Source organism: Harpia harpyja, chromosome 14, assembly GCF_026419915.1.
Source record: "Harpia harpyja isolate bHarHar1 chromosome 14, bHarHar1 primary haplotype, whole genome shotgun sequence".
NCBI classification, from domain to species: domain Eukaryota; kingdom Metazoa; phylum Chordata; class Aves; order Accipitriformes; family Accipitridae; genus Harpia; species Harpia harpyja.
Window position 1 is genome coordinate 8,800,019 of NC_068953.1, and position 17,072 is coordinate 8,817,090.

General features: G+C 62.4%; 1 protein-coding gene across 1 annotated transcript; it reads left to right on the top strand.

Annotated features, from left to right (window-relative positions):
• The first annotated feature begins 7,467 nt into the window (after positions 1-7,467).
• SPHK1 (sphingosine kinase 1) lies at positions 7,468-16,140 on the top strand. The gene is made up of 5 exons (XM_052808685.1): positions 7,468-7,982; positions 12,690-12,839; positions 13,155-13,249; positions 13,522-13,637; positions 14,215-16,140. Exons 1-5 carry the CDS (start codon positions 7,565-7,567, stop codon positions 14,996-14,998), a joined length of 1,563 nt encoding a protein of 520 aa, XP_052664645.1. The 5' UTR covers positions 7,468-7,564; the 3' UTR covers positions 14,999-16,140.
• Positions 16,141-17,072: the final 932 nt, after the last annotated feature.

Below are 17,072 nucleotides of genomic sequence, written 5' to 3' on the forward strand. Positions count from 1 at the left end.
CAGCTGAGAGCGGGGAAGGAGGAGGAAGTTGTGGCGGGCATCATTCAGGACGTGGAGGATGTATGCCTCCGTTATTCAGTAGTAGTGACTCCCCCCACTCCTGGGCTGCTCTGGTGCATGGGGTCAGGTGCGTGACGGCAGTGGTGCCTCTGGTGATGACTCCCATCTGCATGGGAGCTACAGCATCACCATCAGTCTCCTTGTACTGAACACTTCATTAAAGGTTGTCTCTCTCCAGCCTTCATTAAGATGCAGCATCCTCAATGCAAACAAGATAGAAATGCATTGGTGTCCCCTCTGTATGCCACTGCTGCACTGCCCGAGCACCAGGATGGAATGTTTTGTCTCCTTTCACCATGCCTGGTGACATGTATCTGCCCCTGTGGTGTGGTTCCATCCCCACATCTCCCTCCACTATTACTCAAGACCACTCCACAGTTATCTACCTGGTGTGCAAGCCAGGAGAGTCCCCCTTTCACCTCACCAGCCACCTAGTTTGCTCCTGCAGCAGGATCACGCCGCAGGGCTCGGCACGGATCGCCCATCACAGCTGTAGCCCTGCCTGGACTGGCCCCGAGCACAGCGAAACAGGCTGCAGGGCTGCATGCTGCAGCTGGACGAGGTCAAGATTTACATCACCGCCTCCACAATGCCCGCGCTGGCAGGGCGAGGGGAGCCATGGCACATCCATCACCCTCTTTGCTCGCTGCAGGGGCAGATCCAGTGCAGCACCAGACACGTCTCCCACATGCAGCCAATTTGCTGTCACCAAAGCTCTGTGTGGTCCCTGCTGGGTCGCTGGTGCCTCTCCAAGTCCCCTGTGTCCCCCACAGGTCCTTCATCCATGCCTCGTTGTCACAGCAGGGGCTATTCCAGCTTGACTCCCACACCCCCGCTTGTTCCCCAATGGCAACGTAAGGCGATGCGAGAATAACAGCATCAGCTGCCTGGATTCACTCCGAAAAGGCAGTGCAACCAGGCACGCGATGCTACTCCAGCCTTCAGGCTGGCAATAACTCTGCAGCTTGGGATGAATTGGCAGCATCCATTTGCCAGGCAGCCCAGACCCTACCTCACAGGCACCTCTGACCCCAGGCCGGGCTTTCCCTTGGCTGCATACATAGATGCATGTTTAGGACAGCTGCTGCTGTCCTGCAAGGCACAGTCATCTGATAGTGGTCACAGCACCCATGCTACAGCCGTTCACTTGTCACAAGTTGCTGGCTTTGTCCTTCAAAAGGAAGGAGCTGGGAAAAAAACTGGGGGGGAGACTATTTTTGTGATGTAGGAAGTTGGCTGCTTCCCGAGGTCCCTCCTGCACCCATCAGAGAAACTGCAGCTCCCAGGGGAGCAGGGACACCCCAAGGGAGAGCAGGGACAGGGTCCTGCAGGGACACCCTGAGGAGGGCAGCAGCAGCTGCAGGAAGAAACCCTAGAGCAGCACCCAGGCATGGGAAGCAAGGGGGGACATGCCCTAAGGGTTGGGAGGGAGACCCAGTGCTGCAGGGGAGCCGTGGCACAGCACCTCTGCAGGGTGCTCAGCCTCCCACTAGCTTCTTCCCAGGCCCCCAGGGAAGAGACATGCTCCTGCCCTCCTCTTTTAAAGCCTTTCCCTCCTGGCTTGCCATGCAATTCAGGTGTGCTGGAGAAGGAAGGGCTGTTTAACCCCTTCCCACCTGGGGCCAGCTGGCTCCTCACTCGGCAGCCTCAACACACCAGCTCAAGGCTGATGCTGTGGCCTCTTGGAATGCCCTCAGCCTCTCCCTTGCCCTCCGGGTCCTCCAGCACCATCCTCCAGTCCTCATTCCTGCTGCCTCCGAGGGTGCTAAGAGCCATCCTGGCCTTAGGGGATGGATCCTGCCCGCATTGTCACCTCCCCTCGCTTTCCCAGCAGCTGAGGCTGAGATGCAACAAGTTTGTGCATTCTGCTGCAGGGCAGCCACCGGCACGGCAGACCCCAGGTGGCCGGTGTCATCAGCTTCATCCCTGCGGGGAGAGGCCCAGCAGCCTCGCAGGGATGGCCCTGCGGGTCCCAGCGGGACACCTGACGGACCTGCGGGGTTGGGATCAACCCCCGAGGAGCCTGGGCAGGGCAGCGGGCAGAGATCGTGGCTGTTACTGCTGCAGCAACCAACCTTTCTCCTGGAAAAGGGAGCGACTCCGATTGCTCTGCTCTGCGGGCTGACGGTCACACCTGATTTTACGCCCAGGCAAAGGAGAAGAAAGAAGCAATTCTGTTTACTTAGGGAGTAATTAATATCCCAGCTCCTGGCATGAACAGAGGCAGCAGAAACCTCCCCCACAGCGCAGTGGAGAGCAAGGCTTTGCAGTCCTTTATTATTTCATTATCAGGCGGGCAGGATTAGGAGGGCGGGTCAGGGAACAGCGCGGCTTTAAGCAGGTTTAGCTCCTTTGAAAAGGCTTATCCAGGCTCAGTCCCACTCGCTAGCTGCGATGCAGTAATTTGCTGAGCAGAGGTGTTTGTGTAATGTTGGGGTGGGGGGGGCAGGCAGGGGGTCATGCAATTTTAATAGCAAAAAATGGTAAAGCCCAGCAGGGAAAACTTGGGAGGTTCCTTTATGAGTAACCAGCTTTATATGTTGAATTTCAACGACCAGGGAGGGCAGCTTCTCAGCTCTGCCAAGTCCTGCATTACTTCCTGGAGAAAACTAGGGCCTTGGTCCTGCCCTGCGCACACCAGGGGGCTTTGGGGTAGCCAGGGTGGGACAGCCATTGCAGGCAGCTTCCTGCAAAGCTGGACGAGGTTTTGCCCTTTCTCCTTTACCAAGTTTCTCCCTGGAGCCTGGGTGGGGTGGCTGGAGCGTGCCGATCCCAGCCTGGCAAGGAAAGAGGAGCCGTGGGAACTGCGGCAGCAAATCCCTCTTCTTCTTACCCAGGCCAGAAACTGGGGGCTGCGGTGGGATGCTGTGTCCCCCATAAGTAATTCTGCCCCAGGGATGCTGCCCGCAGGCGCCGAGCATCACAGCGGGGATCATCCTGGGATTGAGCCTCCCAGCCCGGCCGGCAGCAGCCCAGCCAGGTGGTTCTTATTGCAGCCTCTGACTCACCTCCCAAAAATGCCTGCGATCACATCATGGCAGGAAACCGCTACCGGGAAGTGGCGCAAACCCTGCAACGGCCTAAAAATCGGCTTCCCCCAGCAAAGGGGGAGATCAAAAGCAGTACTTTGGCCTCAGTCCCTCTGACGCCAGGGCTAGTCATCGGGGTGACTTTTCGGCTGAGTGAGTGGTGCGTGTGGTTACTCCAGACTCAGCAGCTTCTCGCCGGGCGTTTGGGAGTGTTTCCCCAGAGGAGGCCTGACCTCAGAAATATTTTTGAGTAAATCATCGGCTGGGAGGAATGAGCTCAGCTTGCCGGCGTTGCTGAGGACTTCCCAGTGAGCCCTGTGGTCCTGGGCTGTGCCGGCAGCTGCTGAGAGCTCGGTGGAGGGTCAGGCCTAGGTAGCAGCCCCAGCGGGTTGCAGAGCCTGGCTGTGATTTAGGAGCTGCCGTAACCCCCAGCTCCTCGGAGGCCGAGAAACCTCCTGGGTCAAGCCCTGGGCCCTGTGTGAAGCTGGGATTGTGGGTGATCCCTGCTGCCCATGGGTCATGGAGGCAGAGACCAAGGGTGCAGTCACTTGCCGGAGTTCTGTAGCAAGTCAGTGGCAGACCCAAAACCTGTGTTCCGGCTCGTGCCTTTCAGGTGGGATGCGATCCCAATCCCTTTCCTCCAGGAGATAGCTCTGTTATTTCTGTCCCCTCCTGCTCCGTGCTGGTCACCTGTTTCAGCACCAGCATCTCCCCAGGGAGCTGCAGGGTGATGTCCCTGTGAGCGCCTGTGGCTGGGGGCTGAGAGGGGCCGAGCTGCAGTCCCCGGGCTGGGTCTGCCCCAAAACGGCTCCAGCTCTGCACCGGCCGCTCCCGCAGGCGCCGACTGGAAAGTTCCCACTGCTGCAGTCAGTGCCTGTCCCCCTGCCAAACCCTGCAGCCCTGCCAGCCCCGATGCAGCGTGGAGCCGTGCTATTTCTGGCTCCACCTTGAGACGTGTACCTTCAGCAGTGGGAACGATGCTAAAAGAGATGGATCCGGGATGAGTGCATCCCCCTCCTGTTCCCGTCTCCCGGGCGGCTGCCGGAGGACATGGCAGAGCGGGCAGAGATCTGGAGGAGCTGCGTGCCTCCAAGTGAAACGCTGCAGTTCGTCTTGCAGCAGAGCCATGTCCTCTGCACGCCTCCTCCGGGGCTGCCTGCTGCTGCTGTGTAGGCAGCGGGAGCTTGAAATCTGGGCCTGCCCTGGCACAGAGAGCCTCGGGTCCGCACTGCAGCCAGGATGCAGCAGCCAGGGGGATGAAGGGTTACAGCAGGGCCGGGAAGCCCCCAGCCTCTCTGCTTTCTTCCCCCAGGACAAGCTCCCTGGGGGGACCAGCTCCTCTAGCAGCTGGGGGCAGGAGGGAGCTGAGGGGGTGTTTAATTGCCATATTTAACCCTTGGCTTCTTGCACAACTCCGGGCAAACCTTGTCTGCTGCTTCTGCCTCGGTTTCCCCAAACACAGAGCATCCATCACCTTTTCCAGTGAGCCCAGGGCACGGTGCTCTGGATGTATGAGCCTTCTCCCCCAAATGATGTCTGTGGGGTCTGGGATACCCCACAGGCCCTCCCAGGACAGGAGTTTGAGAGGTGTTTGCTCTTGAAGGCAGGCTGGTGGCCTCTGTGGTCATGGCTAGACTGGACACGGCACCGTGGGCGAGCCCCCTTTGCAGTGAGAAAGAAGGTGGGGGGATTCACTACCGGCTGTCTCCACCGGCACACCGGCTCCGTGCCGCATCCCCACGCTGCCCTCCCACGCACACGGCCTCTGCAGCACCGCGTGGGCGGGAATGGAGCCGATCAGGACAAACCCGACAGGCAGATGCCTGCCCATGGCGCAGGAACCTCGGCTGTCGAGCACCCTTTGGGCTGCCGGTTGGATCAAGGGAGCTCGTTAAGGCTCTCGCAATTAAAATAGCCCCAAACGACTGTTTATCAGCACTGAGCGGTGACGGAAGTGATCCCACTTCCGCATTAGACATCACTTCTGGAGGCATACAAGTGGCATCTGTGCGGGACTGGGTCGAATTAGCCCATGGCTGCAGAGAGCAAAGGGACTCATGTGGGGCCAGTGGTGGGCGCCGCGCTGGCTGTAGCAAGAAGCGGGCATCCATCAAGGGTGACACAGCATCAGGACGGGCTCGTGTGAAGTCCCCATAGACCAGCAGGAACGTGGAAAAGCTCTGCCTGGGCGTGATGTGCCATCACGGAGGCTGAGATTGTGCTGGTCCCATTCCCCATCCGAGAAAAACCTGGCTGCAGCCCCCTCATTTCCCTGCCCCTGGCACCCCCCCATGGGATGCCCTGCCCTAACCCTTCCTGATCCCAAATGCTGCAGCGTTGCTGGCTTCGACAGCTCGTGATGAAGCCGCTCTCAGCCTCTTTCCCCAGCCCACAGCACAGCCGTGGCCAGCGGAGCCCGGCTGGGCATTCGACCCCTATTTAAAGCGCAAGCAGGCAGGGTGAGGGGGATCCCTGCAGCATGGGGCCATGGACAGATGTAGGGCGATGAGGACAGAGCCCAAAGCAGCCCCATCACCCCGTGGCACCTGCCGGGAGCAGTGTGACAGCTGCTCTCACATCCTCCCACCACGTCTCGTGCCTTCCTGAGCGGAAATCGGGAGCGGGTTAGTCACCAAGAAGGGTGAGGTGCAGGTCAGGATGCTGCACTCACCAGCATCCAGCTATTTCCTCCCGTGACACCTTGCCGAGGACCTCGGGGTTGTTTACAAACGCTGGACTGCGGCACGGCAGCTGGGGAAGTGACCGTGCCCAAATCTCACCCAGAATCAGCCGCGGCTGCTGCGGTTCCCCAGCCGAAAGCATCAGCCAGCAAATGGCTGGGAGCAGCTTGTGCCCCCCGCCGCCCAAGCATCTCTTTGAACACATAGTGCCCAGGAAAGTCTTTTTGGAAAGCGCGAAACTCCAAATCATGGCACCTCAGCTCTCATTTTAGATCACTCTGGGAAAGCAAGACTTGGCCACGTTATCCTCCCAGCTGGTCGTCCCATGCCCTCCCTGCAATTTTTGGTCAGTTCCAGTGGGTTCACGTGGGGACAGAGGGCTGAGGGCTCACCACTAATTAAACTGCTGTAAGTGTGAAGAGCGATGCCTCCCCGAGGTGCAAGCTCAAGGTTACGGGGTCTCAGGCTGCTGCCAGCCCAGCAGCACGCAGCATGCGAGACCCCCATGAGCATTACCACGAAGGGTGGTCTGAGGGATGAGGAAGGGGTGAGGAAGGCCCAGGGGAGGTGGAGGGAGGGCCTGGGGCACCTCTCCACATGCCTTACCATTCTCACGGCGCTTGTCCGAGTGCTCATCATCGACTTCCCTGTGCAGAGGCTCAGCTCTGCTTTGGTTAGAGCCTCAGGAGAGCAAAGGGCCAGCTGGAGCATGTGGAGCAGAGCTACATCCATGGAGAATTGGTTGGCAAAAAAAATCATTGTTGGGCTGGGCCAGACCCCTAGAGCCCAGCAGCCCCTCGGGAGGGTGAGGTCAGTCCTGTCGTCATTAAAAGCTGCTGTCAGTGATTTCTGCAGCCCCCGCGGGCACGGAGCGGCTCCCAGTCCTGCTGGCACCGTCCAGGCAGGTCCCCTGGACTCCGTCCCCAGCACTCCGTGCCCCGAGGTGGGGTTCACAGCACAGCCCACCTCCCTCCACGGGGCTCCAAGCCCATGGCACCCTCCAACCCTCACCAATACCTGGTGGTGAGGCACCAGTGACGGGCAGGACATCGTCCCCCTCCGTCCTTACCTCCTGGAGGTGTCCCCCGCCAACCGCCCGCTGTCCTCAGCCCTTGCCATGCCTTGATTTCTCCAGGCACCCGCTCTGCTCCTCTCACCCTGTCCCGGCTGGAGAAACGCAGAAATGGTGTTAAACGCTGTTCAGCCCAGCGTGGGGCTCGAGGGACTCAAGCAGGAGCGGTCCTCCTGCCAGCGCCGACCTGTGTGATGCCGGACACGATGCACACCGGCTGGGGCTGGCACGGTTGCCCGGTGCTTTGCCGCTGCTCTCCCGGTGCGAGCGTGGGTCGGTGCCGTGCCCCTGGGAGCACCCACGCAGGACACCCACCCCGGCGGGGCAGAGTCACCCACAGCAAACCCACGGCGTCGCTTTGCCCTCGCGTGTCTACAGAGCCTTGCTCCAGCCGGGCACTCCGGGTGCCCCCCCCAGCCCTCCGGCCCCCCCCCGGCCGCCCGTGGGAAGGCAGCGGGGAGCCGCCGGCCGCAGCCCTGCCCGGAGCGCTGGGCGGCGCCTGGGGAAACTGAGGCAGGCTGCGGGGATGGAGGGGGGGGGCATCGGGGCAGCCCGGGACGGGCCCCCCCGGCGGGGAGGGGGGGGCGGGTGGGTGGGTAGGTGGGTTAAATTTTTATGAATGGGGCCGCCCCGCCTGCCATTGCCGGGCGGCGCGGCGGGTGTCAGCAGCGAGCAGCGGCGGGCGGCGCTCCCCGGTGCGTCCCGCTCCCGTTCCGCCGCCGATGGCCGCCGGTCGCCGCGCTCCCCCGGAGCCCGGTGGGGGCCCGGTATTACTTCAAGGGATCTTCGGTGCGGGAGCGACCCCCGGTGCCGCCTCCTGTTCGCTGGTTCTGACGGCCCGGGAGCTGCAGGTGCGGCGTCCCCCCGGTTCCTCCGGGGGTTCGCCCGGTCCCGACGCCGCGCTCCGCCTGGCCGACTGCGTGGGCTCCGTCGCCTTCCCCGCCGCCGCCGCCGCCGCCTGCTTCTCCGTGGTGTGTTACCCCTTCCGCGGACCCCGCTGGGGCTCGCCCGCCCGCCAGCGCCTGGAGCGGACCTTCCGCGTCTGCCTGGGACCCGACGCCGAGGGCAACCTGCGCATCGCCCAGGCCTGGAGCCGGAGGATCCGGGAGCTCTCCGTGCCCGCCGTGCCCACGCAGGACGGTGAGTGTCGAGACGTCGCCGCTCCGCCGCGGGTCCCGACGGAGCGAGCCCCGGCACCGGGGGCGGGCGGGTGGGGGGGGGGGTGGGGGGGGTGCCGGCACCGGGGCCAGCAGCCGCCCGAGGGCGTGGGGTCCGCCCGGTCCCGCTTGCCCGTCCCCACGCGGGACGGCTGTCCCCGAGGGGCGGCGTGGGGACGCGGCTGGCAGCTGGCGCTGCGCGGTGGTCGGGCCCCGAAGGGACGGGTCGGGGACGGACGGACGGGGGAATCCACATCCCCGCAGGGTCACCTCGGTCGCCCCCAGCCCCCAGGGGACGGGGACAGTCCTGTGCACAGCCCCGCGGCCGGGGGTGGCTTCTCCCTCCTTTTGCCCTTAAATCGAAGGGGCAGTGGGGACGTGGTGGCACCACGGAGGCCCTTTGCACGGTCCGTCCCCCCCCCCGGCATCGCTTCAGTTCGATAACTAGCAAAGCTCCAAAGGGCAGCATTAACCAAGAAAAAAAAAAGTCATCGTTGCTGATGCAGGCAGGATGGGAGCCAGGCACCGTCCCCGGCAGGTCTCATCCATCACTTGGGAGCAGGCGAATCCCACCGGGACCCCCCCAGGGCTCAGCGGGGTCCCAGGGCAGCACAGAGGGGTCCGGGTTTCAGTTCCCTCTCCCCCCTGCCCCGGGAGCTGTCACCAACTCGAAGGGAAGCGGCTGGCACGGGGGCCAAGTCCTCCAGCTCCTGCAGTCAGGGCACAGCAGGCTGGCATATATTTGAACATCTGAGCAGAGATTCAATTATATGCACTACTTCATTTATTTAGCTGTCCAGTCGCACTGATCAGACTTGGAAATTAAGAGGCATGCGGTTAGAGGGATCCTGTCAAATCACATTTAGCCCAGCTCTCCCTTCTTGGATTTTAAAATGCAGCTTTTTTACATGACCTGCAGCTACAAAACAACTTTCTGCTACTCTTCCTAAAGAATAAAAAAAAATCCAGTGGCAGGGGGTGAGGGCAAAACCAGTTCCTCGGCTCTATTTCCAGCCTGAACTCTGCAGCTGTAAGTCTCCAGGTGTTTTAAAACCCTCGCCCTTTTAGCAGGCCGTGCGAGGGTGCTGGGGCAGGAGCAGCTCATTGCACGGCAGGGGCCTCGGGGGAACCTGAGGAAGGAGGACGGGAGAAGGCAGTGCGGGATTTTGCAGTTATTTTTCTAGCTGAGGGCCAGCAGGATTTGCAAACCTTCTCCCTCAGTTTGGGACAGAGCTAAAAATGCCTCTCGCCACACCCTGCGCTTACACGCACCCTCACGTGTCTGTGCGGGACAGATAAGGCCGTGTCAGGAAGCTGCATGCGAGTCCGTGCAGAGCAATCCTGTCACCCTATCCCTGCGGGGCGGGGGGGGGGTACAGATCTGGGGACCCACCGGCGATCCCGTCCCGGTGTCATTTCAGCTCTAGCATCCCCTGGGATAAAAGCCTTGGGGAGAGCTACAGCAGTGAGGAAGCTTCCTCCTCCTTATTTCACCCCAAGGGGAAAAAAAAAGTCCCTCAGCAATGAATAACCCCAAAGCTGGGGCTGCCCGCAGTGTGCAGGGAATTGTCCCACCCTGCAGCCGGCCGGGAGGGAGCAAACCACTCCTGGGCTTGTGTCCTGATGGGGAAATCTAGCCCCCGGCCATAGCAGGAAGCTGCCGTTGAGCTGTCATCAATGGCCACGGCGTCACGGCGTGTAGGCAGCGAGCGGGACTTGGCCCTGCCACAAGCCCCCATTTTGGGGGACCTCCTTGCCGTGCTCATCCCCTCGCTCTGCGGAGGTGACACTCTGTGGAGAGGGGATGCAGCAGACGTGCCCCAGTCTGTCCCAGCCTCATGCCACCCAGGTCACCGGGCAGGACAGCCCTGTCCCCTGCCAGCCTGGCACACTTGTTCCTTGTGCCCAGAGAGTTTCCAGAAGGATGCGGGGACACAACGGAGCAGCTGGGGCTTCTGATGGCGGAGCTGCGGCAGCGTGGTCCCTGCCTGAGCGTGGCTGGGACCAGTGTCCCATGGGGGGATGTGGGCAAAGGGGGGAGAGCAGAGTTTGTGCGCTAGCAGCAGCTGGAGCCCCTTGCTCCTGCTGACTCAGTGTCTGCTCCGGTCAGCGTCTGAGGTTGAAAGCAGCCGCACCGTGCCAGGAAGTGGCTGAGCCTTGCCTGAGATGCCAGGGGCCAGCCGGTGTTGCGCAAGGGAAAGGGATGCTGCAGAAATCTGTCCCCTTTGCCCGAGCATTGCCGCTGCTGGGCTCCGGCTCTGAACCGGCACCCTCCACTTCTGCCACGGGAGCCTGGGTTGAGCCCAGTGTTGCTGGTGTCACCGGTCCCGCACCGGGATCACGTCCCCATCCCTATTCACACCCTGGTACCAGCAGTCTGTCCCTTGTGATGGTGTGACGGTATCCCTCTGTGTCCTGAGCAGCGTTCGCCTTTCCCCCCTCCAGCCAAGGAGCGCGTCCTCGGGGTCCCAGCCGTACCCCACTGCCCAGCAGAGGCCACGGGGCAGCAGCCACGGGTCCAGGCAGGATTTTCAGGCAAGACCTGGCTGCAGCTCTGTGTGCACGTCAGAAACAACGTGGCTGATTAGAAACATTGTGGGTTTAAAACACTGCATTTAGGTTCTTGAAGTGCCTCGTGCTCTCGCTCTGCACCCTCCAGGGCTGGGGCGGGGGGAGAAAGAGAGAGAAAAGCCCCCTATCACCTGCCTCGGGCAGCTGGGGCTTGACCATGAACCCTCTTGTCCTGGGGGCTCGGCTGTGTTTGTCAACGGGATTTTAGTGCTGGTAGTGACCGGGGAAAGCTCCGGAGGGCAGGGAGTGGGGCCAGCCCAACCCTGGGGTTGCTGCCCGTTATCCTTGACCCAAGCTGGGGCAGCCTCTGCTCGCAGTGCTTCACCACCATCCCTGAGGGCAGCTGGTCCCCTCGCGTCTGGCACCCACTGATAAGGGGCCAGGGAGGGTGGGGGGCAGCCGGCAGCTTCCCCCAGCCCTGGGCGGCAACAGGGAGAGCCGGCCCAGAGCCAGCGCCCGGACCCAGGCTCGGCACTGGCTGATGGAGCTCTCACGGGTGGACTTTTGCTGTGGACTCAGTGGCAGGTCCCAAGCAGCCGGTGTGGGGACAAGGAGGTGGCCTGGAGGGTGGCAGCCTCACCAGGTCCTTCCCGGGGACAGAAAATCAACCTGATGGCGCTGAAATCAACAGAGCTCTGTGTGCTCCCCAGGGCTGGGCTGGGATGCTCCAGGCATGTCTTCCCTCGGGGCAGCTCATGGAGCTCTGCCAACCCGCAGGGAAGCCCCAGCGTGGCCATGACCGTGTGATGCCAGGTGTCACCCCAGGGAGGTAGCGCACGTGGGGACCTCCATTACCCCAGCTCCCCTCTCCCTGCCTCCATCCCCAGTGTGGGTGACAGAAGGAGTTTTAGCTGTAAAAACGCTGCCTGTGTGTCAAACAGCTCAAATCAAAGCGTGCAGAGAAGGTTTGGGGGGCAGGCAGCTGGTCCCAGACCTCCTGCCCCGGGTTAGAGGGGGGTTCCCGGCCCTGGGGCAGTGTTGGGAAATATCATCTGCTTTTGTGACTCAGCTCCTGATGGAGCAGCTATTTCTGCTGAGTCAGCAGGCACAGCCCCCACGCTGTCCTGCACAGCCCACGCACCCATGCGGGAACCCGCTACACCCCTGGGGAGTCAGATCGCAGCTTAGGAGGCCCAGAGTTGGTGGAGAACATGCCTCCCCCCCCCAAAAAAAATTGGCTTCACCCTGCAGGGCCGGGGCTTTCCAGAGGCACTACAGGAGCTTGAGGCTGCCCTGCTCGTTTCGGGACTCGGGGTGCCCAGGCAGAACCCAGGGGCCCTGCTCTCAAGCACGCTGCCTCCAGCTCCCCTGGGTGCCATCGGATCACCCCTCCTGGGAGGGCAGCTGCAGCCTGGGCTCACCCCGTCCCCCCATGTGGGGGGGGCTGGAAGCGGGCAGAGGGGCAGAAGGATGCAGACCCCTGCCAGGCTTGTAATTACAGCCCGACTAGGGCCCTCACGCACGAAACCTGAGCCCCGTGGGGAGCAGAGGAAGCAGAAGCGTCCGTCTGCCGGCACAGGTGTCTGTTCTGGCCCCGCTCCATCTGGGGTGGGTGTGGGGAATTGGGACCTCGAGTCCCCCTGGCCCCCGTCCCCCGCGTGCCTGGCTCCCTGTGCGTTGGGGGACTGAGCCATGTCATGAGTCGTGGGGTTCAGCAGGGAAAACTCACAGCTGAGGGTGTTTGGGCTTCAAACCTCTGCTTCACTTCCACCTTTCTTTCCTTGGCATGTCCGAAAATGCAGCCAGCAGCACCCCGTGGCCCTGGGATGCACAGGGATGCTCGGTGCTGTAGAGCCCCAGCTCCACTGTGGCATCGCTGGGTTGCTGTGGGGCTCCAGCCTGGGCATAAAACATCTCTGCTGATTGCAGGAGAGCTCAAGGTCCTTGCAGGACCCCATGTCCCCATCTCTGCCACCTCCCTTGCTTTCCCAGCAGGGACCCTCCATCCCTGCTGACCTCCCGTTGCCTCTGGGAAGGGATGCAGCCTAGGGAGCTTATGGGGATCGGGGGCAGCTCCCCTTCCTGTGGGGCCGTGGCAAATGCTGCCCCGGCTCGGAAAGCCCTCCCTGGGCAGTGCCGCGGCCCCACCACCCTGAGCCCCCCTCTCCCCCCTGCCCAGGTGACAGCTATGGGGTGCTGCCCCGGCCCTGCCGTGCACTGGTGCTGCTGAACCCGCAGAGCGGCACCGGCCGTGCGCTTGAGGACTTCCAGGCGGTGGTGCAGCCCATGCTGGCCGAGGCTGACATCGCCACCACCGTCTTCATCACTGGTGAGTCCATGAGCGGCTCCCTCACCTCCTCCTCCCCCCTTCCCGGGATCCTACCTGGGTGCTGCCACCCCGGGATGGGTTCCTCTGAGGGCCTCGTACCCCCAGCATCACTGCAGCTCTGGCTCCTGCGGGGCTGGTTTGGACAACATGATGGGTGACTTGGTTGCACTCCATAGGGGTGACTGCCTCACCTCCTGCATCCCTAGCTGGGACCCCCATGGGGACAGCGGGGCTGGGGTCACCGTTGGAGGGGTGGCAGCAGGCAGGACAGAGGGACAGAGGGCAACGCTCAACTCTCTCCACTTTCCCCCGCAGAGAGACCCCACCATGCGCATGAGAAGGTGCGGGACGAGGACCTGTCGCAGTGGGACACGTTGGTGGTCATGGCCGGGGACGGGCTGCTCTACGAGGTGAGGGGCACTGCGGGGCATCCCCCCGGCCGGGATGGGCAGAGAGCTGGGACAAGAGGGGTGCCTGGGGCAGAAGCCAAGCTTCGAGACACGAAGGCAGGCAGGGAATGGCAAAGGAGAGATGGCACCTAGCTCGGAGCAAAGCAGGGCAGCCATGGCCTCGGTCCTGCCCTGGCCGGGGGCACCACAGACTCTGCTCCTCCCGGGCTGGGCAGGGGCTGCTGGGTTCCTTGCCTGGTCCCGGGTGCCACAAGCTCCCTTTGTCCCCACAGGTGGTGAACGGACTCATGGAGCGGCCGGACTGGGAGGAGATCATGAAGAAGCCGCTGTGCATCCTGCCGGGGGGCTCCGGGAACGCCCTGGCCGCCTCCATCAACCACTACGCAGGGTGAGCCCTGACCCTGCGGGGGCACCCGCTGCCAGCACCGCACCGGCCAGCACACGGGGCTGCGCTGGCACCGAGGCGGGGGGGATGAGGGAAACGAAAGGCTGCACGTGGCTCCAGCCCAGGGGAGGGGTGCTGGGGTGCCCAGTACAGGGATGCCCACCTAGGTCCCCACCTCCCCACAGGCTGATGCAGCACAGCCCCAGCTGGTCCCTGTGAGCATGACTGCATCCCTGGTCCCCAGCTCCCCCCACAGCCTTTCTCCTCTCTGGGCTCTGAGTCTGGCACAGCTTTACTCCAAAGGAGCCACCCTGAGGCACAGCTGATCCCGTTGCAGGGCAGAGGGGAGCAGGATTGCCCTGGCCCAGCAGCCCCATCTCGGTTCCCTCTTTCAGGAGCTGGTTTATTCTTCCCACCCTCAGCAAAGCCTCTCCCAGCAGCTGTCCCTGAGGGACGCCGTCACCCAGCTGGGATACATCCCAACCATGATAGAGGGGCGAGGGTTGCACATGGATGCTGGGACAGCAGGAGCAGCCCCGAGCTGGGTCCAGCCCAAACTCACCCTCTCTGTCCCTTGCAGCAACAATCACGTCGCCAAGAAGAAGCTGCTGACAAACTGCACCTTCATCCTGTGCAAGGGGCTGCACACACAGATGGACCTGGTCTCACTGAGCACTGCCTCGGGCAAGCGCCTCTTCTCCTTCCTCGGCTTCGGCTGGGGCTTCATCTCGGATGTGGACATCGACAGCGAGAAGTACCGCTGGCTGGGCAATGCCCGCTTCACCCTGGGCACCCTCCAGTGCCTGGCCAAGCTGCGGGTGTACCAGGGCCGCCTCTCCTACCTGCCCGCTGTCCCCGAGCAGGGCAGCCCCCCGGCACCCAGGGACCCCCACGCGCCTGTCACCAACGGCCAGGCTGGCCGCATCCTGCCGCCGGCGGGGACGGAAGCGCCTGGGGCTCTGCCCACCGACTCGCTGCTGGTGCCGCTGTGCCAGCCGGTGCCGGCGCACTGGACGGTGGTCCCCGAGGAGGAGTTTGTCTCCGTCTATGCCATCTACCAGTCCCACCTGGGCACCAACCTGCTGATGGCACCGGCGGCCCAGCTGCACGATGGTTGCATCCACCTCTTCTACCTGAAGGCCGGCATCAGCCGCGTGGCGCTGCTGAAGATCTTCCTGGCCATGGCCAGGGGGACCCACCTGGACTTGAACTGTCCCCACCTGCGCTACGTCCCCGTCCGGGCTTTCCGCCTGGAGCCGCGGGCGGCCACGGGCATCATGACAGTGGACGGCGAGGTGCTGGCCTGCGAACCCGTGCAGGGCCAGATCCACGGCCGCCTCTGCCGCGTCCTCAGCGGCTCCTGAGCTGCCAGGTTCCCCCTGCACCCCGCAGCGCTGAGCTGCCGGCACGGCCCAGCACAAGGGCGGCAGAGCCTTCCTCCCACTCAGGAACCTCCTCCTCCTCCCATAGCAATAGCTCTCAGGGGCCGTGGGTGCTCGTCCCCTCGCTTGCCCCCATGCTTAGCTTTATCCCCTTAGGACGGCCACCAGTGCTGTCCCAAAAATGAGCCACGAGCCCCATCAGGTACTCGGTGCCGGCGAGATGCCAGCGTGTTTTATCCCGGTACAAGGTCCTGGCCGCGGGCGGCTGCGCCGGCACAGCCCCATCCCCTCCTCAGCTCAAATGCACATGGTGGCATTGCTCGCATCCCTGCTGCGGAGCCAGTGCCAACCCGAGGGATGGTCAGGACCAATATATCCAGTACAACAAATTGACTTTTTTAAGAATGTTTCTACCCAAAGCTTCCTGTAGAAGCAGAGTTTATTCTTGTGAGAAATGCAATAAATATCTAGCGTTTGCAAGAAACTCCCCCTGGGTTTTAAATCTGAGCTCACGGCTGCTGTCAGGGGCAGGGCTGTGGTGCTGTCACCCCCGGCTGGGCTCACACGCAGCCCGGCCACGCGGCTGTCAGGATGGATTTAGCTCAGCACCACGGCCCTTCGCTCCCCAGCATCCTGCCTGCGCTGCCAGACCGCTGTCATCTTGGGGCCAGAACCAGCACGGAGCGATGGCCCCAGGAGATCCTCCCAGGGGAGATACCATGGAGGTAGGACATGGGGCACCCCGATTTTTGGGGTGTGCTGGTACCTCCCTGCTCAGCCTCACACCGGGGCTGATTGAATCCAGGGAGCTCAGCCCCGCAGCAATGCTTTGGGACAGCTTGGGGAAGGTTCAGTGCCTCCGAGTGAGGGCAGGGAAAGGGTCATAGAAGAGGTTCAAGGAGGGGATTGTTGGAGCGGAGAGGTTTGGCTTTCCGCCGGGAGCAGGGGCCCTACGGGGAGCTCACACATCCCCTTTCCCAGGCAGCCCGGGGCCAGCTGGAGCCCTGCAACAGGTCCCTGCCCACGGGCTTGCCTGGGGGGGGGCATTACTCAGCCTGTTTAGTATAAAACTGCAGTAATTAAACTTCATTTACAGTGCTCAAGTACAAAGCAGAAGAGTAAACAGTGGTGGCTGTCTGCATTTATTCATCTACAAACTATGCAATTAGGATTGCAGAACCAGGAAAGAAGAGCACAATTGTTCCCCCTGCCCCCCATGGCTCCACTCGCGCATCGGGAGCCAAGCTCCTGCTCCAGGGCCAGCAAGGCAGGCAGCAGCTGGGAACCACCTCCCACAATAAAGTTATTTCCCCCGTGGCATTGGGCCAGGTGTAAAAACAGGCTCAGCAACGCTTCGCCGAACTCTCTGACCACATCGAACAGCCACCACTGCCGGAGGAGGCTGCAGGGAGAGCCCAGGGCAGGGGATGCGCTCAGAGCTCTTGGCTGACTCGGTCAAGTGAGACAGTTCACCAGAGCTGAGCCACTTGGGTTTGCAGCACCTGAAAGGCTCCCTGGAGTCTCCTCCGGGCCTCTCCCAGGGACAGCTGTATTGCTCACAGCAGCAGGTTGTTTGAGATCTCCCTTGAACTCCCTTTCCCAGGTTTTGCCGCACAAGTCTCTTCCTTGACCCAACTGCCTCCAAACCCCATCAGCCAGCAGCCACGGGCTCTTCCAGGACAGCCCCGGACAGCTCCCCCCACGCAGCCCCACACTCCTGCCACCCGAAGGAGGGGGCAGCAGCTGCCACACACCCCTCAAGAGGCAGATGCTTGCTGGTTTTGAACAACCCCAGCAAAGCCATTAAGTCTCAAAACGTTGGCGTCACTGCCCATCTCCTCTGCCTGCACTGGCACCCTTCGAGCCTCTCCTTGCAGGCAGAGGGGGGGCGAGGGAGGGCAGCCACGGGGGCAAACAGCAAGTGAGGGTTAAACACCTCACCAGCACCCAGGAGGTGCAAGGAGTCCCTTGGCCCCAGCAGCCTGGACATGGCTGCGTTTGCATCTCATCACACACTTACCTGTGCGCTGAGGTAAGGGCTGGGAAGGCAGTACCA